This window comes from Haliotis cracherodii, unplaced genomic scaffold, assembly GCF_022045235.1.
Source record: "Haliotis cracherodii isolate W230 unplaced genomic scaffold, xgHalCrac1.p SCAF_4, whole genome shotgun sequence".
Lineage (NCBI taxonomy): Eukaryota > Metazoa > Mollusca > Gastropoda > Lepetellida > Haliotidae > Haliotis > Haliotis cracherodii.
Window position 1 is genome coordinate 59295600 of NW_027266297.1, and position 27821 is coordinate 59323420.

The window sequence follows — 27821 nt, forward strand, 5'->3', positions numbered from 1 at the left end:
ACCTTCCGCTCTCCGGGCAGATGCTCATTCCACTAGACCACGGAGGCGGTCTTATCGTCATATGACATCAATTAAGATGCAGAACTATTCTCTACACATACAAACTTTAGTGCATATGTAACATTACTTGATATTGAATATGCTCATTCCACTAGACCACGGAGGCGGTCTTATCGTCATATGACATCAATTAAGATGCAGAACTATTCTCTACACATACAAACTTTAGTGCATATGTAACATTACTCAATATTGAACACAATTCACTCGCAAGGGGAAAAAATAAACTTACAATGCAGGTGAGGTGAGGTGAAATGAAGTTTAAGGTTGGGTCCAAGATTATTGTACTTATAAAACGACGTGCATATACACGTGTGTGTGCGTGCGTGCGCGCGTGCGTGCGTGCGTGCGTGCGTGTTATTATATTTCCTCATTACTTGTATATAATTCCTATGCACTGTACATTTATTCTGCACTAGTTTTATTCAAATATTACAATATAATAAAATTGTACAAAGGAGAAGGCCTCGTAAAGTGTGTCCCTTTAACCTTATCCATTTGATTTTCCGCAATAAAATATGTTTAAATTATATCAAATAGTTTTGACATTGGAGATGAATTCCACATTGTCTTCAAATGTAAATATTTCAATGAACAAAGAGACATGGACATCCCAAAACACTATTCAAAAAGGCCAAATATGTTACAACTCCAGCAATTATTAAACGGCCTTAATATCTCTGTCATAAAGAAACCATGTAAATTTATTAACATTATAATAAAAATTGTAAAAACTCCCCGTAAACCTCTGTCCACCACAGTAAAATACTGTTTGAACTTCATAGAGAATTACTGTTCTGTTCTGTCAATACGGCACCAAGGGGTCTTTTGAAAACAACCAATGTTGCCCAAAAAGTTCGAAAAAAATAATTTGCTATATTTTACCAACATTGATACACCTGTTCATGAAGGATGTTCTGAACATACTGAACTACTGATTATTGTTGTGGGTAAAACAATTGTTTGATGACTTTCGGAGAAAAACGTGTGTTTTGAAGCACAGCTAGGCTTAAAAATATTCTGTTTCGAACAAAACAAACAGCTCATTAACATACGGTATCTATTTCGCCACCATGCCTACATTCACTTTATATTACCCTATCATGCCTACTTCAATATATATTTTTCCCTACCATGTCTACATTCTAATATATTTCCCTACTAGGCCTATGACTGGACATTCGTCATACATTTTCTTCAACAGATATGTCTACTTTCCGTAACTAGTATAATTTATAGCCAGTACAGCGTCATTTTTCGGAACGATAAATACTTTCTGTATAATAAAATGCATGGAATTTGTTTATGCATTAATGCTGAATAAACACAGTTACACTTTGGGAAAGTCAAAGTTTGTTGGACGTTCGTTCTCATTCCAGTTTTGCAAACCCGATCCAAATTTTAACTTTACAGACACCTAGCGGTTGTGCAAGAACATGGATGCGTTTGTCGCCGTCGTGCTTATTTGATCACGAAAGAATCGCGGGGAAGGATAGTGGAATTCGCTACAATGGATAGAGAAGATTTGTCAGGCGAGAAAGGTAGTGATATAACTATATTGTTTCGATGAGGAGCTTAATAGTAATTATTTGTTAATGATTTGTGCAAGAGTTATCGTCCTTGTTTGGCGACAAGGACTGGAAGTTTATTTTTTGCGTTTTCACACGTATTTAAACATGTCTTCGAAAGTAATAAAGAGTATATACATCTGATTCTTTTTTGTCCTTTTATTTAAATAGAATAGTAGTATGGCCCTCTGTGGATAAAGCCCATATTTGACATCACAATGGTAAAGTGGTAAAGCAGGTGCTTGAAGACAGAATCATTGACATTATCAGAAGATTCAGCTTGCCCCCATATCAGGAGACTAGAGCTGGGTGAGACCACATTAGTACCCAGGTGTCTCAAGTGTTGGGTACAAAATGTCCCATTGCGAATTGTTTTACCGGAGCCTTGGCAAAATATTTAAGTACAAAATAAGTGAAACAATCCAGGAGTGGGTTAGAAAGAAAATGCAGACATTATAGCTACTTGTAGTGTAACCATGAGATTTATTGTTATTGTCATTAAACAATAATTATTGTGATTAAACAATAACAGAGTTACAAAGTAGACACAACTTATGGATAACATATTTATTTACTGTAAAGGTGACGTTTTGGTATAGGTCCTTATACCATTGTCAAGCTAGGCTGACTAATGAACATGGTACAGATTAACATGAGTAGGTTAAGTTGTCATTAATTAACCAACTCATATTAATCTCTCTTGTATGCAATTGTTGTTACTGTTAATCCTCCACCTACTGTATATGTTCTGTGCTATGTTCATTATTCAGCACTGCTTGACAACGGTATAAGGATCTATACCGAAACATCCCGTTTACAGTAAATAAAGAAGTTGTTATCCATAAATTGTGTCTACGTTGTCATCTGTCAACTTCTAAGTAATGCCTATACAACAATTCAATATCAGGGTTAGAACTAAACTGAAAAGCTTTACTAGACCAGTTAATGTAATATGCCCTTGTAGTGTTAAAACAATGGGCTAATTGGGAAATTTGTACTAGCCTGCAGCAGGAATGAGGGTCCTGATGGGTGGGTCCCATAAGCAGTAAAATTTAGGGTACTTTTTCATTAAGCAGTAATTTTTCTTTTTTTTTCAATAAAATCGTCGCAAAAAATTCCCAAATCAGCCATGGCAGGACATGAGACTTTTAATTCTGCTTTCGTTTCATCCTGACAATTCATATTTTTGATACCTGGTAAAATCTCAAATCGCTAAACATTCTAGACTGGTCCCCTGGGTCAGTTGCGCCGCCTGCTTTCTGTGGCGAAGCATTAGGGTCTTGACGACAGACTGTTTTTAACCATTATAATCATTTTACGATAAGCAGTTAATTATTTATTTACGTTAAGCAGTTATTTTTTGGTACATATTACAATAAGCATTTACGATAAAAAAAGATGACTTTAACGTTTACGATAGTGTTTGAAGGGTGTTTTGCATTAATCATTCAAACCCATCACAACCCTCAGGAATGTGCACTAGCCCCGGGATAGCGGTCTGGTCTTAAGGGACATGACATCGGCTGTCCTGAAGCTTTGTTTGTAAACAGTAGCTTACTTTTTATATAATATGGTCATATCATGATGTGATTGTAATCATAGTGAGATAAGATAAGAATGAAAATGGGGAGTTACACATGGTTGAGGTACCTAAATTTTTCCAAAATGTATACTATTTCATCGTCAAAAAGGTATGATACAGATGATATCGTGACCTTAGTCTTTTGTCCCTCAGCCTTGTTGGTAATTGCATGGTTAAAAATGAAGCCGAGAAAGAAACCATGCACCTTATTTTTCCTTAAATCTATTGTTTGCATTAACATGATTAAGTCCTATTAATAATCCAAATGTAGTTTTACATATCTATATGTTTTTACATATCTACGTGCAATAAACTTGCAAATGAATTTTGCAGATTGTATATTTTGTTTGCTTTAATAAATTTTTGTTCACCTGGACATCTGTTGGATATTGCCCAGGGATTTTCTAGGAATTATCATTAAAATTTAAAAAAAATAAAAATTAAGAATTTTTTTAATTGTTGATATGGTTACTGATCAATGCTGATGGTGTTGCTTTGTAGAAGTAGCTTGCATTTCCCTGAAAGGGACCACAAGAGAAGATGGAGCATTGGATACAATGCTAAGGTGTACTGAGTATGCTGAGTAGGGCTGGGACGAGTCCAAATTTACTACCCAGGGACCCACACCCCCATTATCCGACCCTACCTGGGTCTCAAGAGATAGGTACAAAATGTCCGATTGGGAATAGTTTGGCCGTAGCCCTGGACAAAATGTATTTAGATACACAGATAAAACGATCTGGTCATGCATACACTGAAGTTGACTGAAGTTTTATCTTTATTCAAACATTCCAGTCAGAAGGAATTGGTGCAGAGTCAGAAAGATATGCGAACATTAGTGACTTGTAATGTAACCATATAGGTCTAGGTAATTTTTGTCATTAAACAATATATCACATGACTAACATGTCTGGGGAGTCCTGTGGGTACCCGGGTCCTTCTCAGTACCCACCCGACCCAAGTACCTGAGTTACCCATCCCAGCCCTAGTACTAGTACTGAGGGATGCTAAAGGAAATACTAACTTTGAAGCATCCCAATTTTAGTGTTTTTTTTCCCAATTTGCCTGCCAAGGGCAGTTAGTTTCGAATTCTAGATAAATCCCTGTTACTGATATTCAGTGAGTCAATCACTTCAGGCAACAGATTGGGGAATCAGTAGGTCTCTGGTAACACATGCCTGTTGTACCTGAGCTTATTGATTTAGCATTCAGTGTGCTATTGGTCTCACTGTATGGTTTGATGGTGGCATTCTGGAGGACGGGTACTATGAGTGTAACAATGAGTGTGTTACTGATAGTATTGATTGCAGCAAACAATATACCGTATTCGATGTAATAAGCACCCAGGGCGCTCCCAAAATTAGAAATAGGGGGCTCTTATTAGAATATAATTATGGTAGGAAAAAACAGAATTGATAGATCGTAAATTTTGTGGTTTATGCTGACACCCTGAAATGATACAAAAGAAAAAAGAAAAGTATGTCCGTATTATATATGGCAGATATATTTTCAAGAAGTTAATTGCCCACAATTAAGGTTGCATATGACACACGAGTGCGTATTATACACGAATAAATAAGTGTACATTGATCAATCGAAAGGGGTGCTAATTGGGATTGTTCACTAGCCAATATATGAGCAAATATCGCCGAGGGCACTTATTACGTCGAATACGGTAGTAGTCCTCAGAACAGTTTGCAGGCTGATACCACTGGCTATCATTATGTAGCCAGCCGTGGCTTGAAATGCCATTTGATCATTGACTAACCCTCCAATAATTCGACTGTTTGAATTGAGGGGGTGCAGCTACAGCACAACTGATCATAGATCAGTAGTACTTATACAATGGTGTGTCTGTCACCAGTACATTTTACCTCTTTGGTTTACAGGTAAGATATTCTGAAATTTCTACATGCAAAAATTTTTTTTGGTGATGATCAGAAAGATGGGTAAATGTTATGCCTGTTAAATGTCGCTTTGCAGACTGCTGTAAGTCTGAGACATCTATTCAAGATAGCCAACTTCATCGTGGACAAGTGATGTGTACAACAGGAGACTTCAGACCTCATGCTTTCATGCCCATCTTCTGGGCCATGTGTCTCCAGTGAAATGTATCGGATTAACCCGTTAACAAGCATATGATTCCATGGTGGTATTTGTTACATAATTTTCTAGCTCTTTTCTTCAAATATGGACTGGCAATATCAGTGCTGGTGATACCTTTAGGACTGGAGTGATTGTCTACATGACTATCAACAGGTGTAATTTAAGATGTTATAGTCAAGTAGACAGCTGAATTGTTTCAGCAACGACTGTGTTTGAAATGCAGTCATAACACTGGTTTACAATTATTTTACATTGAATACATTTGAAGCAATGTAGTCGTGTAAGTGGAAGCCTTTCTTGATTTATCAATGAACAGAAATTCTTACAGCTGTTCACATATGCTCCTGCTTCCTTGAATAAGTCGGGTCAATAAGAAATCAACATGAATAGGAAGGCTATAGAAATCTACTTGTTAACACATGCATCACTTCTTGGGACATTTTCGGGCAGATTTCTGCTGAAGGCAATGCCTTCCATGTCCTTTGTAAGGCACAACGTGTGCAAGGGATGGGATGAGTTACCCAGGTGAGTTACTTCAAACATTCATCTCTGGACATAATGTACATACATTTGTGTGTTTCCCTTCTGTGTGGTCTGGTCTACCATGTCCACTGGTATGCAGTCTGCATTGTTTGTACTGGAGAGAGATGGGATCTGTTAAGCGCACACATTGTGTTTTCAGGGTTAGAAACTAACGGTTTTCGTCCACTAGTCCTTATGATGCTAACATATAGCAAAACCCTTAAAAAGGGCTAATTTCTACTAGTCCTTATTATACCTTTACCATTGGGCAGTTTGGCAAGGACTATAGGACTAGTGCCATTTTCTAACCCTGTGTTTTACCTCCTACAATGAAACTATGTAATGGAGGATTATTATTCTTTCCATGGTGGCACCCTTCCTTGAACAGCTGCTGAAAACTTCGCCTTTTTTGTTATGGTGTCTGGGGCTATATTCTCTTCTTGTCGGATTGCTTGTTTTAACCCCTTCAATCCTATAGACAAGTAGTATCAGCATCCCAGCATCAGGTAGACACCATTGGCTATATCCAACAACTGCAGCTTGTTTTGGACTTGTGGTGTATGTGAAAGGACTGGAGTTTGGGAGAAAACGAATCATCACTCTCAATTTTCACTGGTGTCTGATTACTGCTTATGTGTGTCTATACCTGAACACTGATGGCTACTACATCACTATGACACCGTTTGTGTCCCATTCTGATCAAGGCACAACAAGAAGCTCTGACTGTGTTACAAGATGTCTGACCAAGCAGCCCTGAGTGGAGCATGGTTGGCTAGAAACTGATAAGGAACCCCAAATACCTTCATCTGTGAGCTGGGCGGTCGGGTAGCCTAGTGGTTAAAGCATTCGCTCGTCACGTCGAAGACCCGGGTTCGATTCCCGACATGGGTGCAATGTGGGAAGTCCATTTCTGGTGTCCCCCCTCCATGATATTGCTGGAATATTGCTAAAAGCGGCGTAAAACCATACTCACTCACTCACTCACTCATCTGTGAGATCACCAGTACATGGTTTACCTTGATCAACCCTGGGTGTGGTTCCTATCCCTGCACTGGAGCCCAGGTAAAGAAACATGTTCACTGACAATTAAATACCAGTGAAGTGTTATTAGGTTTTGTGGTGGATGTTGGTTTATCCATTGGCCAGTTGTCATGAGAGTTCATTTTCGTGTCAGTCAGTACACTTTTTGCTTTGTGACCTGTAGTTATTCTTGTGGTCTCAATCTACGAGGTTTTGAAAATGGAGGCTATTCAGTCATCATATGCTTACCTTGGCAATCTTTATGATATATGCTGATAATTTACTGATAGAGTTTCTCTTCCCTGTTGAAGGGGAGGTGGGGGTAGCCTAGTGGTTAAAGCGTTTCGCCCATCACGCCAAAGTCACGGGTTCGATTCCCGACATGGGTACAATGTGTGAAGCCTATTTCTGGTGTCCCCCGCGATGATATTGCTGGAATATTGCTAAGAGCGGCGTAAAACCGTATTCACTCTTTATGATATATGCTGATAATTTACTGATAGAGTTTATCTTCCCTGTTGAAGGAGAGGTAGGGGTAGCCTAGTGATTAAAGTGTTCGCTCGTCTAGCTGGAGACAGGGGTTTGATTCTCCACATGGGCACATTTCTAGTGTCCCCTGCTGTGATATTGCTGAAATATTGCTGAAAGCGGCGTAAAACCATACTCACTCACTTCCCTATTGACACTTATTTGATAACCTATGAAGTGATAATGTTGTTTTCCCCCATGGGCACAATGTGTGAAGCCCATTTCTGGTGTACCCTGCCACGATATTGCTGGAATATTGCTAAATGCGGCGTAGATCCTTACTCACACACTCACTGATGATGTTGCTACGGTTATAATCTCGCCGCGAATAGCTGCAAAATTGCTGATGCTGCGTTAAACAATATTCACTCACTCACTCACGGTTATAATCAGTGATTAATATTTTCAAGTAAGTCGAAGTGTCAAAGATCAGTTAAATAATGACATTTGGCAAGTAAGGTTTAAATTTGTTTTGTTCTTTGCATTTATCGATGTCGGCAATAAGTTTCGAGTAAAATTGGCAGATTCTTTATTTGGTATGTAGAATTTTGTAAAGTGTTCACTATGAACTTTCTGGACTAATCAACATGGAACCCACTTGCCACACAATGTCTGGATGATAGGTATCAAAAACCCATTTCTCGTGTTCACATTGTGAGTGAGATGTGTTCAAGTTCCCACTTGGTATTGTATTTGTGAAGCCCAGATTGTTGTTTAACCCAGCACTCAGCAATATTCCAGCTACATGACAGCGGTCTATAAATAACCTGGATCAGACAATTGACAAGTGATTGACATCATGAGCATCGATCTATGCCACTGATATGTATAATTTTATGCATCGACCAGCGAGCCTGTCTACTTGTTTGCCTATTAAGACAAGCATGGGTTGTTGAATACCAATTCTAACCCACCAATTCTTCACAGGGCCCCATTGTGAAATGAAACCTCACATGCGTAAATCAGCTTTCACTTCATAGTGGTTAAAGCGTTCAGCTGTCATGCCGAAGACCCGAGTTCGTTTCCCCATACGGGGGAAAAATGTGTGAAGCCTATTTCTGGTGTCCCGTACCGTGATATTGCTGGAATGTTGCTAAAATATACTCACTCACTGTCATTCATATCTCATCAAATTCAGGTTAAGTCTCAGAAGGCACTCTCTGTAATTTTCCAGTTGTGAATCTTGATTTTCAATAACATTTGTCTGACAGCTTTCATTTACTAAGGATGACACACCTAATTCAGGTGCCATCAACATGCAGATGGATTTCTTTGTCCTGTGAGGTAATTTGCTTTTTCGTCGTCGTCATTTTCTTCCTTGATGAAGACCTGAAGCTAGGTCCCCATCAGTGCCACTGATGTGGAGTCATCCCTGTTTCTTGTTTCCCAAGGAAGAATAGCCGCTAATGGTTATTCATGTCATTCTCCACATTCTCTGCATCACACTCTGGTCAAATATTCCCACTATGTGTTTCAGTGGAGATTGTTTTGGAATCCACTGAGAGGATGTATTATGCATTCTTAGTCACAACACATTCTTAGTCGCAGATCTGTTGACACTGAACAAAATTGTTTGTTGGCTGTAAATAACATATGATTTTGAAAGTAACGTTTCACCTGTATTTGGTTGCAGGAGGATGTAATGGGTCATCCCACACAAGCCCAGCAGCAGGCACCGACAATCAGAGACTTGCCTTGTTCGCAAAGCTACAGCAACAGATTCCAGGATTTGAAAACATCCCATCACCTAGAGTCCTGTCGGAACCGATAGGATCAGACCGCAGGATGAAAGAGCCTTTGAAGAACGTTTCCAGGAGCAATTTGTTTGTGCAGTGCATTGCCAGAGATGGTGTAGAAAAGGGACTGCAAACTGATCATCAGGCTACTCACAGTGTGTGGTCTGCTTTAGATAATCAGGAAATTCAGTCAACCTCAAGAAACTATGGCCCTGGAGTAAAGATGGATGCTAACGATGCATCAACTGGCAGACCAGGAGAAAGTGGTGCAACTCCAATGCAATATGGTAGCTATGATTACCCGTATATGCAGCCACAACAAGAGCAACAAATATATGGGCATCCTCAATATCATCCATATTATTATAGCCATCCACATCAATACAACTATATGCCTCCAGAATATGGAACACCTGGTGTCACTCAGGATGCGTATGCACAAGACATGAATAGACAACCTGAGAGAAATAGGCAGGGAGTTGACAGGGCTTGGGGGGAGGACTTGGACCGAAGTGATAGAAGTGAGAGATCTAGGAGACGTGAACATTCTCCTGATGGAGAGAGACGTTCACCTGTTCGGCAAAGACGTTCACCTGACAGACATAGACGTTCACCTGTCAGACATAGACGTTCACCTGTCAGACAAAGACGTTCACATGATAGAAATAGAAGCTCACCAGTTAGACAAAGAAATTCACCCAATAGACACAGACTCTCATCTGATAGATATACAGTGGAGCGCAGGAAATCACCAGAAGGTTTAGAGAAAAATTCTTCTAGCTCTGGTGAAGAGAATAGCTCTAAAACATCGTACCGAAGGTATAGAAAGTATCTGTCATCTGTAGGGCAAAATAAATACATTGAGACCACAGGCAAGACATCAGAAGAAGAAAGGATTTTAACGCGGGCACCAAATCCACCATCAATAAAAGAATTAAAGGAAAAGTATGAATTGTTTTTGAAAAACAGGGATGGTATTGCTTCACCCTCTGATCAAATGTCAGAAAAGCAGGATTCAAATTCTGAATCCTCTGTCTTTAAACGACCACTTCCTCCACCCAGTACCAAATCAAAGTCGAGACATTCAGAAACATCAGGCCCTCCAAGGGAAAAGCAGAGTAGATTTTCCGACGATTACTCTTCCGTTCCACCACCTGTTTTTAAGGATGTAAAGCCCAGTACCAAATCAAATTCAAGACATTCAGAAACATCAGGCCCTCCAAGGCAAAAACAAAGATTTTCAAAGGATTTCTGCCCAGTTCAACCTTCTGAATTTAATGTAAAGCCATTTGAAAAGACTAGGAGAGAGAGAGAAAAGGACCCAGGTATTTTAGGAACTGCTCATATTGCTTCTAAATATGTCAATAAAGATTCATCTGGGTGTCATGCTTTCCCTTCAGAGGCTACCAGTACATATGATGCTGAGAAGGCCAAGCTTGCAATGGCCTTAGCCTCAACAAAACCAAACAGAAATTCTGTGGAATGTATCAAAGATCCAAGACAACCAAATCAAGGGGGTACTGTTAGTGACTTTATAGCTAACTTCATTTCCACGGTATGCAAGTCCAAAGGGGGATTACAAATTGTAGCCAACAAGTACAAGTTGCCAGGAAATTGTATTGGGCTTTTGCCACCTAAGATGACCCAAGATGTTTGGTCTATTCTTGCGAAACCCACCCAGGTAAAAGATGAAATGTTGCAAGATGTGGAGAGATGGTTGGCACTTGGTCTTATTCCTATTATAAGATTGATCTGTATATTTGGAACTGGCACACAATCTGCGAAGGAGGTCCGTTGCATGACTAGTGATGCTCTAACCGTTTTGGGGTATGTGTGTCGCAACATGTCTATCAAACGAAGATTGTTGATGCGCAATGCATTAAACAAGAAGTATGCTGTGTTATGCAGGACCTCCAATTGTGTGTCTGATTACATCTTTGGGGAAAACCTAGCAAAGGATCTCATGGAAATCAAACTTGGAAACTACCACATACGAAACTCCAATGAAGAAGATAATGATGATATTTTTGCACCAAACTACAAGCTGAAATTCTGTGCTGGTCTTGCTTTGGTTGGTCCTGATGCTGATGTCAATGTGGCAGGCATGATCAATATGGCATGTGCCAATGATGGAGATGTTGAGGATTTGAGAGAGAAGTATATGATGCCTTTAAATTGTGACTGCCTTCTGCCATCAAAGATTAATCCCGAGATCTGGAGTCTGTTGTCCAGGTCTGGGTTGGAGATTGACTACCGGCTCCAGGATGTACAGCTATGTATTTCAGAGGGGATGATTCCTCTGATGAAGCTCCTACAGTCAATCCATGAGAAGAAATATGACCCGAATGTAACCCTGGGCAGGCTTACAGATGCCTTGGCACTTCTTGGCAATTCCATTTACCAAATGAACAAAGTGAGAATGGAGCTGATGATGAAAACTCTACCTGTAGAGGCCCATGGTTTCTGTCGCTGGTATTGGTCCGGGGCTGAACAGGTTTCCGGTGATCATCTGGAGGTGGAACTTCAAGCTCGCGAGGAGTCTGACACCAGCAAGATGGCGGATGTTATTTTGGGGGTAGTGAAGGCACAGAAGAACAAACACAGCTGAGTGTGTAAGTTGCAGATAAATGTAATTTTGTCCATGGACGGTCACCTGGAAAGCTTTGTGGCTGCTGAGTTCTTCCATTGTGTCTTTGAATGCCATAAAAACAGAACATGTTTTACAAATAGAATCATAAATATATTGTTCCAGTACTAATGATTTAGTGATCTTTAACCTGTTGTCCTGGATCTCAAATCTCAAACTCACTGCCCCCATTTTCGGCTTGTTATTATTTGAAAACCCATCATGTTTGCAAATTATAAAGTGCATTATTAAAGAGTTGTTGGTGATAATCTGTGGCTTAGATTCTTCAGTCCTGTGACCAAACAGTCATAGTATTGAAATAAGGCATCTAATGGTATAATCATATTTTCAAGGTGTTCATTATCCATGTTTCACCATTTTTGAAACTCTCTGCCCCCATTTTCGGCTAGTCATTTTTTGAAAACCCATCATGTTTGCAAATTATGAATTGCATTATTAAAGAGTTGCTGGTGATAATCTGTGGCTTAGATTTTCCAGTCCTGTGACCAAACAGTTATAGTATTGAAATAATGCATCTAATGGTATAATCATATTTTCAAGGTGTTCATTATCCATGTTTCACCATTTTTGCTCACCAATTTTTGCAGCATTTTCGAGTCCTACGGCACTGGACACTGAAGAGGATGAGCAACACAGATCTCAGACCATAAATTTGACTACAAAAACAAATCTTAATGGTCATGTATTCCACAGCCTTGTCTTATGAAAGGACAGTGACGAAGGGGTATTTGTAAGGGATTATTGACAAAGAGGCAGAATGAGTTAATCATGTTGAGATGTATTGATAATAAACCTTTTTGTGTAAAATATTCTGATGGATGTTGATTCTGTATATTAAAATAAATGTTATTTTATCACATTCTTCATTTATATTTGTTGGTGCTGTTTAGTTCAATAGGTCAGTTAAACAGTGATTTACAATCATTTTGTTAACACAGTAAAGTAGGTAATATACAGATGTTTCAAATGTTTTAAGTGCTTAAGGAAACATTTATATGTTGAAGTATTAATGATGGTGAATTTGTGTCTCACAGTCCCCATGTTATTTCCTTTCAATTTGTCTCTCCATCTCTGGGGGCATGGGTGGCCCAGTCATCTAAGGCGCCGTGATTCGCTGTGCAGAGTTGCGTCCCTTGGGCACGCCAGAAACCTATGATTGTGGGTTCGAATCCTGGTTCGCACCATACCCCTGCTCGTAGGTTTCACAGAAGTGGTAGAACGTCTGAGACCTGCATCACTTCGGGCTTTCCTCCCACGTTAAGCTGACACGCCATGATGTAACTGGAATACTGTTAAAAGCGGCGTAAAACCCAAATCACTCACTCTCTCCATCTCTCCAAATAGTAAGCAAGGTTTTTGTAGGGGATACCAGGGGCTACCATAATGAGAGGGTACCATGTACATGAAACTCTGTGTGTGTGTTTCCTGCTATAATCATGACATTGAAAGTACCACGGTCTCAATATGATGTGACAATGTCTGTGTTCACCAACACAGCACAGTTGTTGCCTGCTCTGTTCATAGCCCTGTGTACTCATTGGATGACATCCCAAGACAAATCCAACATTTTATGAATCTGATCATGTCTTTATAGACAATAAAATGTATTTCACAAATCATTATGTCTTGTATTAGTTATGTTAAGTGTGAGTGGTAGGGAATGTTGTTTGTTGTCACAGTCAGCAGTATTCCAGCTTCATTTCTGTGGCATGTAAATAATCAAGTCTGACAAAACCAGTGGTTGATATTATGAGCAAGTCTTTTGCTGTAAGAGCTCAATGACCTGAATACACACAATCAAGTCTGAACATCAGATCTAATTTAGTTGCCTCTTATGACAGACCGCCTCCATGGTCTAGTGGATAGGGCCTGTACCTGGAGAGTTAAAGGTCCATGGTTTGATCCTTTGGCCGCCTCGGAAGGTCCAGTGGATAGATTGTCTGTTTGGAGAAGGATAAGCTTGCAGTGGCCTCAGTCTCGACAAAACCAAACAGGAATTCTGTGGAAAGTATCAAAGATCCAAGGCAACCATAAAAATATCCCCAGCCGTGTCATACCAAAAGGTTGTTGGTTGGTTTGTTGTTTAACGCTGCACTCACCAATATTCCAACCAAGTCAGCAAGCCTGACAACCCGATCCCGTTAGTCGCCTTTTACGACAAGCATAGTCACCTTTTACGGCAAGCGTGAGTTGCATACCAAAAGGAGTTAAAAGATGGTACTTGTTGTTACCCTGACTGGCATGGCATAGGGGGATAAAAGAAAGGCTGATCGTTTCAGAGTCTGTACACTGAGTGATGTGTCCATGTTTAACTGCAGCATGGTATCTGAGTGGGTTAGCGCTATGAAACAGCCCTAGTACAAGCACAAAGACACGCGCTCACATGCACGGACACATGTCACCTACCCGGCACTCAGCATGGAAGGTTTATCTGTACTGTCTGGATGAAAATCATGGTGAGGGGAGGTGAAATTGAGTTTAAGTCACGTCCAACATTATTGCACTCATATAGCGATGTGCATGCACGTGTGTGTGTGTTTGTGTGTGTGTTTGTGTTTGTGTGTGTGTGGCTGCTTGTACTAGACCGGACTGATGCTGATTTATAGTGCTAGCTCACTGAGATACCATGCCGCAGTTTAACATAAATACCCCACTCAGACACAGTATACTGACTCCGAGCCGACCAGTCCTTGCTTTAACCCCTTAATGGCAAACGTCAGACAGGGTAACAACAAGTACCATCTTTTAACGTCTTTTGGTATGACGCGGCCTGGGATCGAACCGCGGACCATGCGCTCTCCGAGCGGACATTCTACCACTAGACCACGGAGGCGGTCCTGAAGATCATGGATGGAGGGCCCATGTATGATGAGTGAACGTTCACAGATACTGTTTTGTTTGTTTAGTTATTGTTTAACGCCACACTCAACAGTATGACGGTGGTCTGTAAAGAATTTACTGTGGACCAGACAATCTAGTGATTGACATTATGAGCATCAATCCACGCAATTGGGATATATGATGACGTGCATCAACCAAGTCGGTGAGTCTGACCACCGAATCCCATTAGTTGCCTCTTATGACAATCATAGTCACCTTTTACAGCAAGCATGGGTTACTAAAGACCTACTCTACCCCGGATTTTCAGGGGTCTCGCAGATACTGCACTGTATTGATTATGTAAAGTGATTTCTAGTTCAGTTTCATTACTCATGCCATTATTAACTTAAATGGAGTAATACATGTAGTTAGAACTAGATGACAAAAAATATGTCGTCTACTAATTTTTTTATTTTTTTATTTTTCCCGCCTAGTGGTGGGATTTGGGGTGGGACAGGGGACCGGGACATTTTAGTCCACTAGTCATTATGATGATAAAACCCTTAAAAAACATTTTGGCCAGTTCAGTAAGGACAATGGGTCTAGGGTTGCTTCCTCAGGTTGCTTCTAGGGTAGGAAGCTGTGATTTGTGCTGTTGTGATAGGGACCCTGGGAGGTTGCTTCTGGGGTAGGAAGCTGTGATTTGTGCTGTTGCGATAGGGATCCCGGGAGGTTGCTTCTAGGGTAGGAAGCTGTGATTTGTGCTGTTGTGATAGGGATCCCGGGAGGTTGCTTCTAGGGTAGGAAGCTGTGATTTGTGCTGTTGCGATAGGGATCCCGGGAGGTTGCTTTTAGGGTAGGAAGCTGTGAGTTGTACTGTTGTGATAGAGACCCTGGGAGGTTGCTTCTGGTGTAGGAAGCTGTGATTTGTGCTGTTGTGATAGGGACCCTGGGGGGTTGCTTCTGGAGTATGTTATTCTTCATGTTGGAAATAGAGACAACGTCCTGTGATTCTTGCTGTAAGGATGGGGACCTGTGACTTGCTGTTGGAGGGTGTAATTTGTGCTGTTGTGATAGGGACCCTGGGGGGTTGCTTCTGGAGTATGTTATTCTTCATGTTGGAAATAGAGACAACGTCCTGTGATTCTTGCTGTAAGGATAGGGACCTGTGACTTGCTGTTGGAGGGTGTAATTTGTGCTGTTGGGATCGGTAGCTGTTATTTATGCTGTTGGAATAACGGGAGAGGGACCTGTCATTCTTGCTGTTGGGCTAGTGATCTGTGATTCTTGTTGTTGAGATAGAGCGCTATGGTTGGTGTGGTTGGAATATGGGAACAGTGGATTACCACTACTGATCTGACTCCAACAGTTTAACATACACCTATTATTGTCGTATCTAAAGCAATGAACCATGTGAGGAGAGCTAGGGACCAACCCCACCCATCCACCCTCCCACACACACCGTGAGTGAGTGAGTGAGTTATTATTTAACGTCACATGGGCAATATTTCAGCCATATCGTGACGACCACACACACCGAATGGCTCGTCACACCAAAGACCCGGTTCGATAGCCCACCTGGGTATGTTTAAAGCTCATTTCTGGTGCCCCCTGCCGTCATATGTCTTCAATGATGCTGTCAATAGCTCTGATTACTCCATTCAATGGGAGTGTGCGTGAACACAATCAGTCGTGAGCCGAATCCTGGTATCGACCGTGATGGCATCACGTACAGGGGCCACGATGACCGCAATGTATGTCACAGTTGTGTGAAAGTGGGGCTTTGCACCGTTTTGGCAATATTCCAGCAGTATAACGGCGGGGACGCTAGAAATGGGCTTCACACATTGTACCACCTGAAAAATCGAACCCGGGTCTTCGGCGTGACGAACTAACGCTTTAACCACTAGGCTATCCCACCGCCCCTCCACAGTTGAATATTGATCTGAGACGGTAGAAGCTGCAGTGGTTGCGATAAATCCTTTTATTTCCTTGATTACCGGCCGGGGTGTTGCTTGTTCAGATTGATCTAGTAAGTAGACTCGACTTTGCGTTGATATGTGGTATCAGCAAACACAGGCCCGTAAAATCCTATCACCTCAGGTCTTGAGAATCAACAGCTTGACATAGGGACCAGTTTTCTAATGAAGTTAATCCTTTGAATTGTACTGTATGATGTACTTTACCAAATCACGTAATTGCATCAAATACGCCAAAACCAAATGAAAAACTCCCGATCGTTTTCAACAGTGTCAAAACGTGTCAAACAGTACATATCACATCTTCCCGAGGCAAAGGAGCTAAAGTGGAAACTGGACTCTTATAGTCAGTTAACTCCCTTGCCTCGGGAAGATGTACATATCACAGTCAGTACTGCGTGAGTGAGTGAGTGAATACGGTCTCACCCTGCATTTAGCAATATCCTGTGTAACAATACCACGTTGGGGAGCACCAAGAATACACATCACGTGTCATATATAAAACGTCAATGCAAGAGAATAACCAGTCTTGATTATCCACCGGAACAGATTCCATTTGGCGTAAAAGGCAAAATAGCTGGAATACTGTTAAAAGCGGCGTTAAACCCAACTCACCCACTTAGCAGTAGATATATGCTTCGTTTGTTATGCAATAACATAATAAGTATATGAAATGGATCAAGAAAGTCCATCATGAATGTGTTTCACTGTCGTCGTTAGTAAGCATTAGTGAAAATGAACAAAGGTGTACTCCGCTAACGGCCAAAGAAAACCGGTAATCAAAGTCGTATACAGCGATGATGCACCATGACTGCAAACTGATCTTAACCCAGTAAATCAATACCAGTCTAGATGATTGAACAAGACAGTCAAACTAGAATACTCGTGAAATCTTCATCAGAAAGAAACGTAAACCAGAGAGAGTTGTGGCCTATTGAAGGATTTTATGCGTAGAATGTTAGTCCGGTGGACACAGGGGTACTTAAGAGAAACTACGGTGAGTGAGTTTGATTTTACGCCGCTTTTAGCAATATTCAGCAATATCACGGCGGGGGACACCAGAAATGGGCTTCACACATTCTACCCATGTCGGGAATCGAACCCGGGTCTTCGGCGTGACGAGCGAACGCTTTAACCACTAGGCTACCCGACCGCCCCGAGAAACTACGGACTTTACATGTTACTTCGAGACAGCCATATACACTTCAGGAACTGGGAGCCTTTTTGGTGCGGGAATGGAACGGGATTCCTCAAGCTTTCTTCCAAAGATTAGTCGAGTCAATGAGACGGCGATGTGCGGGATGTGTCGCAACTATAACGGAGGCCACACACTTGTCATTTTTGTAAAAAAAAAATTATTTATATTTTTTTTTTTTTTTTTTTTTGGTGGGGTGGGGGGGGGGATTTTTCAATAACTACGGATGGTTGTCATCAAACAATTAACGCCCATTTGTTTTCAAATGTTTTCTCTGTTGCAATTTCTTAATGTTATCTACATATCTTTCATGGTCTTAACGTTATCCACATTTTATGTACAACTTACAACTTGCGTTTCTTTTGCTTTTGAGTATATATTTTTCAAACTCCCAAACTGTCAAAAGGCTCCAGTTCACCACTAGTCCTATCTTGTGCCAAGCTGGGTGAAGGAATATTGTACGGTTTTAAAGATCTGTTCTGGAAACGAGCGCTACCACCAATTCCAGCGTAAGTAAAAAACATATTACTTCACTTATGAAATCTTTCACATCTAGAATCTAAAATAATAAAGTGTATTAATTATGGAAATCTGGAATCAAAGACGTATATTCGTCTTTGCTGATATTAATCAAAAACTCATTCCTGGAATTATTCTCGTTATTGTATACTTTGTTTGGATATTGATTGATGTCAGAGTGTTGGTCTGTAGTTTTTAGACAAAATAAGCTGGTTTAACTCACCCTCGCCACTAGAGTTTAATAGCATTGCAAAAGAAGGTTCGTTTCTGCAGCTGGTATCAAGCATACATACTCGTTGCAATATGACTAATACGCTGCCGTTAGATTTTACCCTAATCACTGTAAACACGGAGAATTCGGATTCCGTTTCCAGCTTGAGGTAAGTTTTCGAGTCAACCAAGAAAAAGATGGCGGCCAAACTGTATACTATTTGCTGTAGTTGGTTGAACTGTGATTCTCTGGTGAATGTTTTGGGTAAAGTTGGTATTTTTTGGTAAACACTAGGTCTATCAACGCTCCACCTAGTACCTTGTTTATTTGAGAATATATTATGTCTTACTAGGTAATAGTTCCTCCCGATTTTAAAAGCAAGAACCCGATAGGCCTATGTCTTGAAACCTAGAGTCGAGTGTAGTAGAAGATGTCAGCCTTTCCTAGTTTCCAAAGGACACGTATTAATTTTCTTGTGTTAGGTTAAATGATTTCATTTAGTTAGATAACATTATTCCAGAGGACCACGGATACAATTTAGGACATCAGATGAGATTGGTCGGCCCTAAATGTTGACAAATATGATTTTTTCCATTTCAGGTTTATATTGTTATGCTTTTTGTTTTGCCAGAGTTACATGTATTTCATTTGTTACAGGTTTGTAAAGAACGAAATACTTTGTTGTTTGGATTTTTTATATGCATTATTGCATGAAGTACAATGTTAATATGTCTGAATTTTTAGAAAATGAAGACATGCAAAAGATTCTAAATTTTTGACAAAATAATGGTTTTTTTCCCCATTTTGCTTGCTATGGACACATAGTAATGCTTCATTTAACATGTTATATAAATGACTGCACTACTGTTTAGTTTAATTTTGCCTTTGTACACTACAACCTGCTTCTTGTTTTGTTTCAGGTGGCAAAATTTCTTTAATGCAGTGTTTGTGTTCCTGATGTAGAACTGTACCAAATGGAAATTGTACTCAAATCATCGCAGGTCTAAGACAAAATGGATGACCTTGCATGAATCTGAAATAAATTCAGATTTAGTATCTGTACATGGCATACCCATTTTGGACTGATTGTCCTAAATCTTAGCACATTACAGGGACTTCTGTGTCAGTTTGGAAAACACAATGTCAGTGAATACTGTTGTTACTTGTACTGATTAACAGACACTGTTACTCAAGAAAACTTAAACATGACTGAGGAGGAAGGGAAAGGTCTTATTGCCACAGGGAAAACCTTTGAAGAACTTGCTGATGAATACTTGGGCGACACCGCAGGGTCTGAAATAGGAGATGATGATTTGGGTGATCTGGCAGAGAAGTATCTGACAGACTTGGTCACAGTTGACTTTGGGGAGAAGACAATCAGTTGTTCTGGGGTTTCAAACACTGAGAAGGCTACGTCAGAAAAACCAGCCTCGTCTAGTACGTTGGAAAAAGATGCTGCTGTAACACCAGTTCTTCTTGCTGCTTTCGGTAAGGATGCATATTGGGTAAAAGTCCTTACTTTCAGTGTCTGATTCAAAATTGTCAGTGTCACTAGCAAGGAAGTTTTCTTCCTTATAGCCTGGCAGGTTAGAATCAATTTAATCTATCCCAACAGAAATGTTATCAGCCATGGGAATGTAGGCAGGCAGCTATTTCGGACACTTCATGTTTGGAGGAAGTAATAAGGAAAATTCTTTTGTAGTGTTAAAGGACATGAAGAAAGAAAAAAACAATTTATGGGTATATAAGGAAACGTTTGTTCTATCTGCATGGTAGGTGGGTGATTTTAGTGATAATGACAAACTGTTTTGTAGAATTTACAGCATGAATTGTTTGTCTCTGATATGTTTTAGCTTAGATATAAGCTTGTTTAGATACCTGTTACAAATCTTAAATCTGGATTATTTGCCGGAGATATCTTCACTATAATGGCTTGCATAATATGTGTATGTCGTTTGATGTATAATATATAGCGTGTCTGGACGAGTCTACACATCAACAAATTGAATTTCTATCAGTACCTGATTATTCTAATGATGCTTCAATCATCTCAACGCACTGCAAGTCACTGTAAAGTGAGTTCCTAGGGCGTACACAACCGTATGCTTGATCACGGTTGTTTCTAGGTTTGTCAGCACCATACCTGTGCTCATTGGTTTCAATAAAGTGATGACCCGTGAAGATCCGGGGTATAAAAAGTCTTCAGCAATCCATGCTTGCCGTAAAATGCGCCTATGCTTGTCGTAAGAGGCGACTGACGGGATCGGGTGGTGAGGCACTCTGACTTGGTTGATGCATGTCATCGATCCCAATTGCGTGGATCGATGCTCATGATATTAATCACTGGATTGTCTGGTCCAGACTCGATCATTTACAGACCGCCGCCATATAGCTGGAATATTGCTGAGTGCAGTGTTCACAAACCAACCAACCAATTGGGTGGATCGATGCTCATAGCATCAATCCCTTGATTGTCTGGTCCAGACTCAATTTTTTACAGACCACTGTCATATAGCTGGAATATTGTTGAGTGTGACTTTAAACAACAAACAAACATTAAAGTGGTAACCATCTAAGACCTGCATCACTTTAGGCTTATCTCCCAAATCAAGCTGACATAACTGAAATATTGTTCCAAGCTATGTTAAGCCCAACTAAGTCACTTTTTATATCAAACAAATGGTGAAAACCTTTCACGTCTGATAGTGCTGACTATGGCCATGAACTCTCTTACTTCCCAACTCCACCAAAGAAGAAATCATGTAAGACCTGCATCACTTCGGGCTTTTCTCTCTACTTTGTTTCCTCCCACAGTAAGCTGACACATGATATAAATTGAATACTGTCCAAAGCAGTGTTAAACCCAACTCAATCACTCACTCCCTACTTCTGATGGTGATGTTATAGTTCATTCATACATCATGTAGGATGGTAAACTGTATTATTGTGGTAGTTAATTTATAATGGATTGTAGTGGCGCACGCACTGTTTCTTTTTCTTTGTTCAACTTTTATGACAGAATTGAGCGATGCTAATTTTCTTTCCGTGTTTGGTTAACAAAGTACCTGTCATTAGCGACTCAAGGGCGGGCAACTCTATATTATTGCGGTATCACTATTTTGTGGTGTGATACGTGTTGATTATTTTGTTTACATCACTTCCTGTTTTGGATTATGCTTAATCAGTATGCTTACGACCTATCTTCGGGCAAGGGACTTTGTCGAAACAAATGGGTTCTTTTGTAACAAAGTTCGAATGGAGGTAGGGTAATTCCACTTCAAAAACATTCCAGAAACTATCCTAAAAAAGTTAACTTGTATACTTACAAGTAGCCGTGACATAGCGCAAGGAGTCCTGTATTCGATCAAGCAGTGAAATATCGTGCTTAGTTTTGCATAAGTTAACAGTCGACACGGTTTGTGGATTGATTTACAGATACCCCGATGATATAGAGCCTGGATAATATGGTCATACTATACATGTTCATCATTTTAAGAAAGGACTTTGTGTTTTACAGATTCGCAAAACAAAAGAAAATCTCTGGGTTCTCCTGCATCATCTGATAGGAAACAAAGGAAAACTGAAGTACTCGGAGAGAAGGACCAGGCCAAAGAGAAACTTACCGCCAAAGTTTCACCAACAGTAACAAATACCTCTGTCAATGATAGTAGACCTGGGAATGCAACATCGGCAGAAACCAAAGGAGCATCTAGTTTAACACAAGAAGGGGGCAAACATGAAAAGGCTAAACAAGTCGAAACACAATCTTTATCAGGTGGCCCCAAAACAAAAGAGTCCCGTTCAGGTGGTCCAATACGCAGTCATGGCAGAGGGAACCATCAAGCCAAATATTCCAGGGATGCTGCAACTAGATACTCTAGGCCAGGGCACAGAGAGCAGGATAGGAGAGGGCTTTTGGGACATTTTCCTTCCAGCCATAATCATAATAATGTTATGGCTAGACCGGAGAGCCATAACAGGAATGGACCAAGGAGTGCTAGTCATGATCAGAATACATCAAGATGGAACAGTGATCGATTACCGTATGATTCTACTTGCAACGTGCGGCTCCGTGGAGAAGGAAGAGACATTGGTAGGTCAGACTTTCGTTCAACACATCCTGAGGGTTTTGACAGGCGACAACCTCTCCTTATTGAGAATATTGATTTTCGAGGCCCACCTATACCAAATAGACAGCCTATACTGAAGAAAAGAGATGGTCTACTAGATCCCCCTCAACCATCTTTTCAAAGAAATGAGTATGTGCCTTCTGAATTGTGCAGGAGAGATGGTCTGTTAGATCCTCCTCCTCAACCACCGTTCAATAGGGAGGAGAACAGTCGGAGAAATGGTCTGTTAGATCATCCCCCTCAACCACCGTTCAGTATGGAGGAGAATAGTCATAGAAATGGTCTGTTAGATCCTCCTCCTCAACCAGCGTTCAATAGGGAGGAGAATGGTCGTAGAAATGGTCTGTTAGATCCTCCTCCTCAACCAGGGTTCAATAGGGAGGAGAATAGTCAGAGAAATGGTCTGTTAGATCCTCCTCCTCAACCAGCATTCAATAGGGATGAGAATTTTAAGAGAGATGGCCTGTTAGATCCTCCTGAACCGTCATTCAATTGCGAAAGTAATTTTAGGAGAGATGGTCTGTTAGATCCCCCTCACCAAGCTTGCAGTAGGGAACAGAATATGCAGCCCATGATGAACAGAAGAGATGGACTGTTAGACCCTCCTCAACCGTTGTTCAATAGGAATGAGAATTTTAGGAGAGATGGTCTGCTAGACCCACCTCAACCATCATTCAATAGGGATGAGAATTTTAGGAAAGATGGTCTGTTAGACCCTCCTCAAACATGGTTCGGAAGGGATGAGAATTTAAGGAGAGATGGTCTGTTAGATCCTATGCAACCATCGTTCAATAGGAATGAGAATGTTAGGAGAGATGGTCTATTAGACCCTCCTCAACAGTCAATCTATAGGGGTGAGAATTTTAGAAGAGATGGTCTGCAAGACCCTCCTCAGCCATCATTTGGAAGGGATGAGAATTTAAGGAGAGATGGTCTGTTAGATCCTCCACATCAATCGTTCAATAGGGATGAGAATTTTAGGAGAGATGGTCTGTTAGACCCTCCTCAACCGTCATTCAATAGGGATGAAAATTTAAGGAGAGATGGTCTGCTAGACCCACCTCAACCATCGTTCAATAGGGATGAGAATTTTAGGAGAGATGGTCTGTTAAACCCTCCTCATCTTTCATTCAATAGGGATGAGAATTTTAGAAGAGATGGTCTTTTAGACCCTCCTCAACCATCATTCAATAGGGATGAGAATTTTAGGAGAGATGGTCTGTTAGACCCTCCTCAACAGTCATTCAATAGGGATGAGAATTTTAGGAGAGATGGTCTGTTAGACCCTCCTCAACAGTCATTCAATAGGGATGAGAATTTTAGGAGAGATGGTCTGTTAGATCCTCCTCAACCATCGTTCAATAGTGATGAGAAGTTTAGGAGAGATGGTCTGTTAGACCCTCCTCAACCATCGTTCAATAGGGATGAGAATTTTAGGAGAGATGGTCTGTTAGACCCACCTCAACTGTCGTTCAAGAGGGATGATAATTTTAGGAGAGATGTTCCCTTAGATCCTCCTCCTCAACCATCATTCAATAGGGATGAGAAGTTTAGGAGAGATGGTCGATTAGACCCTCCTCATCAGTCAATCAATAGGGGTGAGAATTTTAGGAGAGATGGTCTATTAGATCCTCCTCAACAGTCAATCAATAGGGGTGAGAATTTTAGAAGAGATGGTCTATTAGACCCTCCTCAACAGTCAATCAATAGGGGTGAGAATTTTAGGAGAGATGGTCTTTTAGACCCTCCTCAACAGTCAATCAATAGCGATGATAATTTTAGGAGAGATGGTCATTTAGACCCTCCTCAACCATCTTTCAATAGGGATGAGAATTTTAGGAGAGATGGTCTTTTAGACCCTCCTCAACAGTCAATCAATAGGGGTGAGAATTTTAGGAGAGATGGTCTTTTAGACCATCCTCAACCATCTTTCAATAGGGGTGAGAATTTTAGGAGAGATGGTCTTTTAGACCCTCCTCAACCATCTTTCAATAGGGGTGAGAATTTTAGGAGAGATGGTCTGTTAGATCCTCCTCATCCATCTTTTGGTAGGGATGACATTATGCAGCCTCTGTTGAACAGAACAGGTGACCTGTTAGCTCCCTTAAACAGAACATTTGTTGGGGATGAGAACAGCCAGAGAGATGGTCTGTTACATCCCCAACACCCTGTGCCAACACCAAACAGAAGAGGTCTGTTAGATCCCCCTCACACCACGACTCTCAGCAGGGATATGTGTCATTTTAATTACAAAGGGGATGGCAATGAACGACAGGTACACAGATCACACCCCAAGCTTCATCTCCCAAGAGGTGATCAAGGCAATGGTGGACAGTCTTTGAACCAGAGGCCTCACCATCAGCCTGTTGAAGAACCCCCCAAAGCATCCTGCAGTGCTAAGGAAATGCAGAGGACGGATGCAAGGAAACCTAGAGAGTTCAGACGAGGTGTAAGTGTACATGAATTCGTTACCAAGTTAGTATTGAGTACGTTCAGCACAACTAGAAGTGCTACATTGACAGTTGGAAAATACAGCATGCCAGCGAACTGTCAATCTGCTGTTCCCCCTGAAATCAACTTTCAACTTTTAAAAAGACTTCCAAAGAATATTCAGAATGCGAACACTGTGTTAATAGATTGTCAGCGATGGCTTGCAAGAGGTATGACCCCACTAGTCACACAAGTCAGTATGTTTGGCAAGGCGCCCCAGACTTCAGGTGAGGTTTGTCGGAGAACGACTGATTCATTGAGGATTTTGGCCAGTGCCTGTGTCAACATCTCCAAAGCGAGACGCCTGCTGATGAGATGTCACCTGCCGGAAAAATATGGAGTCTTGTGCAAAATGTCCAACTCTATCACCAGCTATCTGTTTGGTGATAAAGTTGATGAAGATATTCGCTCGATACAGGCAGGAACCTCTAAGAGCAAGATGCTAAATGGACCCAATGAAGAAGCTCACATTCCAAGAATTAAGAGTGATCTTCTTCGGGATGAAAACATTGATGAAGATGTGGCCAATATGGTCAACAGGGCATGCACAAAAGAAGGGATTGTGAAAGATTTGCGAGAAAAATATAAGATACCTTCAAACCTAAACTGTATGACACCCCCAAAGCTCAACTCTGAGATATCTAGCATGCTTCCTGCTGCATGTGTGGACTTGGACAGCAAGCTGCACGATGTCCAGTTGTCAACATCTGAAGCTATGGTCCCTGGGGTGTACTTGCTGGAGAGAATTCATGAGAAAATGTATAATGACTGTGAGGCTTTGGGCATGCTTACTGATGCCTTAGCTCTCTTGGGAGATGCTATGTTTCAGTACAATAACCTCCGGATGGAACTCTTCAAGGAGAACCTGCCATTGCAGTTTCAGCAGGAGTGTGTTTGGGGTGGTAGAGAGGCTGATAGTAAGGCTCCAGAGTGCAAATAATGAGCTGGTCACAGTCAGGGTCTTAGGAGGAGAGGGTAAGGTCATGAGAGATGTTGGGTCAGAGGGAAGGTTTGATATAGAGATAGATTACATTAGGAAAGAAACCAGGAAAGGTGAGGTGAAAGGTACTGGTGAGGTTAGATTAAAGGGAGGTGAGGTGGGAGGAAAGGTGTTGGCGAGGCTGGAAAAAGGAGATAGGTGAGGTTAGAAGAAGATATGTGAGCTTAGTTTATGGGTACAGGTGTGATTAGAATAAGGGGATAGGTTAGGTAAGAGGAAAGGTATTGATGAGGTGAGAGGAAGGGGGCAGGTGAGGTTAGATAAAAAGTGAGTAGGTGAGGTTAGACTAAGGGGATGGGTGAGGTTATCCGAAGGGGATTGATGAGGTTATCTGTAGGGATAGGTGAGGTTATCTGAAGGGGATAGATGAGGTTATCTTAAGGGAAAGGTGAGGTTAGGATTAGGGGATAGGTGAGGTTATCCGAAGGGGATAGGTGAGTTTATCTGAAGGGAGAGGTGAGGTTAGGCTAAGGGGATGGGTGAGGTTACCCGAAGGGGGTAGATGAGGTTTTTTGAAGGGAGAGGTGAGGTTAGGATGAGAGGTTGAGATTAGAATGTGTACACAGGTGAACATGCCATACACGACTGCTGAGCTAATAAAACATTGAAGTTAGGGAAATTTTGTGATGAGGATAGACTGTATGCAGGAAATAATGTTTTGTATTAATTTATGAGAGGCATTGCAACTTTTTGTTTAGTGTTATGTCCCTTAGGTTCCAGGATACACTGGTTGTGATTTGATAACAGGAACCAGTGCATCATGACCCTTGAGTTCTCCTGATGTTATGGTGTGTGTAGGAATCATTCAGACACTTGATATGTAGTTTCCCAATTTGACCGTTCATCATGTCATCAATGTGTGAAATGAGGATCAGATGGTCACAATGTCTGACCATAGTGATGCATGTGACTAGCTTAAGCTTTATGTAAAAGCCCTGCAATGTTGCTGGAATATTGCTGACTCTGCTTTTATGGGACATTCAATTCTCTGTGTGCAAAATGTGAAACTTGCTTCACATCCTTCAATATTTGCTTATTGTTGTTTATAGTGATGTAGACATTGGCTACGTTTTAAAATGTACAACATGCTTTGTACTGAGAGGGAGAATGGAAATCTGTCGATAGAGAAACATGATTAATATATATGGTCTGTGTTATAGGACTCTTGATTGAGTTTATATCGTATGTACAACTATGAAAAATTTAATGTTTTTTCTTGGTGCAGAAATGAGTGGAAGTTTTTTTGTCAACATATTTTCTTTTCACAATATGTATGAATGGCTTTGTTAAGGGATCTTTGTACAGCAAAGTTAACCCTTTCCTAAGTTTAGCAGTGGTCAAGAACATTCTTTTAACAGTTCAATTTAGTGGAATGATTATGTCATACTGATTTGGAAAGAAATAAGGGAATTTCTTACATTGATATCCTCTAGATGTATCATCGGAGGGAGGACGGCCAGAAGCCTTTAGGTGCTAAAAATCAGATGTGCAGAGTTGTAGGGCTGGGACAGATAACTCGGGTACCCACAGTACTATGCGGACCCATGGTTAGTCACGTGATATATTGTTTAATGGCAAAAAAAACACTTTAGCACAGTGGTTACATTACAAGTCGCTAATATTCACATTTCTTTCAGATGATGCAAACATTCCTTTTGACTTGCAATGTATGAGTAAAGATAAAGCTTCTGTCATCTTCAGTATACAA

At 40.8% G+C, this 27821-nt stretch overlaps 2 protein-coding genes across 3 annotated transcripts; both read left to right on the plus strand.

The window, feature by feature from the left end:
• Positions 1–1405: 1405 nt before the first annotated feature.
• LOC139478733 (uncharacterized) lies at positions 1406–13154 on the plus strand. 2 transcript variants are annotated; one of them, XM_071261344.1, is made up of 3 exons: positions 1406–1601; positions 9020–11734; positions 12357–13154. In XM_071261344.1, exons 1-2 carry the CDS (start codon positions 1571–1573, stop codon positions 11728–11730), a joined length of 2742 nt encoding a protein of 913 aa, XP_071117445.1. In that variant the 5' UTR covers positions 1406–1570; the 3' UTR covers positions 11731–11734; positions 12357–13154. The 2 variants fall into 2 exon arrangements, with proteins under 2 accessions (XP_071117445.1, XP_071117444.1); XM_071261343.1 differs by lacking the exon at positions 1406–1601 and having other exon boundaries at positions 8980–11734.
• A 5539-nt stretch (positions 13155–18693) lies between these two features.
• Positions 18694–26531, plus strand: LOC139479920 (uncharacterized). The gene is made up of 3 exons (XM_071262842.1): positions 18694–18757; positions 19414–19981; positions 22011–26531. Exons 2-3 carry the CDS (start codon positions 19699–19701, stop codon positions 26051–26053), a joined length of 4326 nt encoding a protein of 1441 aa, XP_071118943.1. The 5' UTR covers positions 18694–18757; positions 19414–19698; the 3' UTR covers positions 26054–26531.
• The last annotated feature ends 1290 nt before the right edge of the window (positions 26532–27821 follow it).

What these genes read in the sequence shown, in the direction of transcription:
- LOC139478733 (XM_071261343.1), top strand. Translation starts at nt 8,980, where the DNA reads ATGATTTTGAAAGTAACGTTTCACCTGTATTTGGTTGCAGGAGGATGT.
- LOC139479920 (XM_071262842.1), top strand. Translation starts at nt 19,699, where the DNA reads ATGACTGAGGAGGAAGGGAAAGGTCTTATTGCCACAGGGAAAACCTTT. An exon ending in AGTTCTTCTTGCTGCTTTCG is followed by an intron (nt 19,982 to 22,010) that starts GTAAGGATGCAT and finishes TGTGTTTTACAG; the next exon opens with ATTCGCAAAACAAAAGAAAA.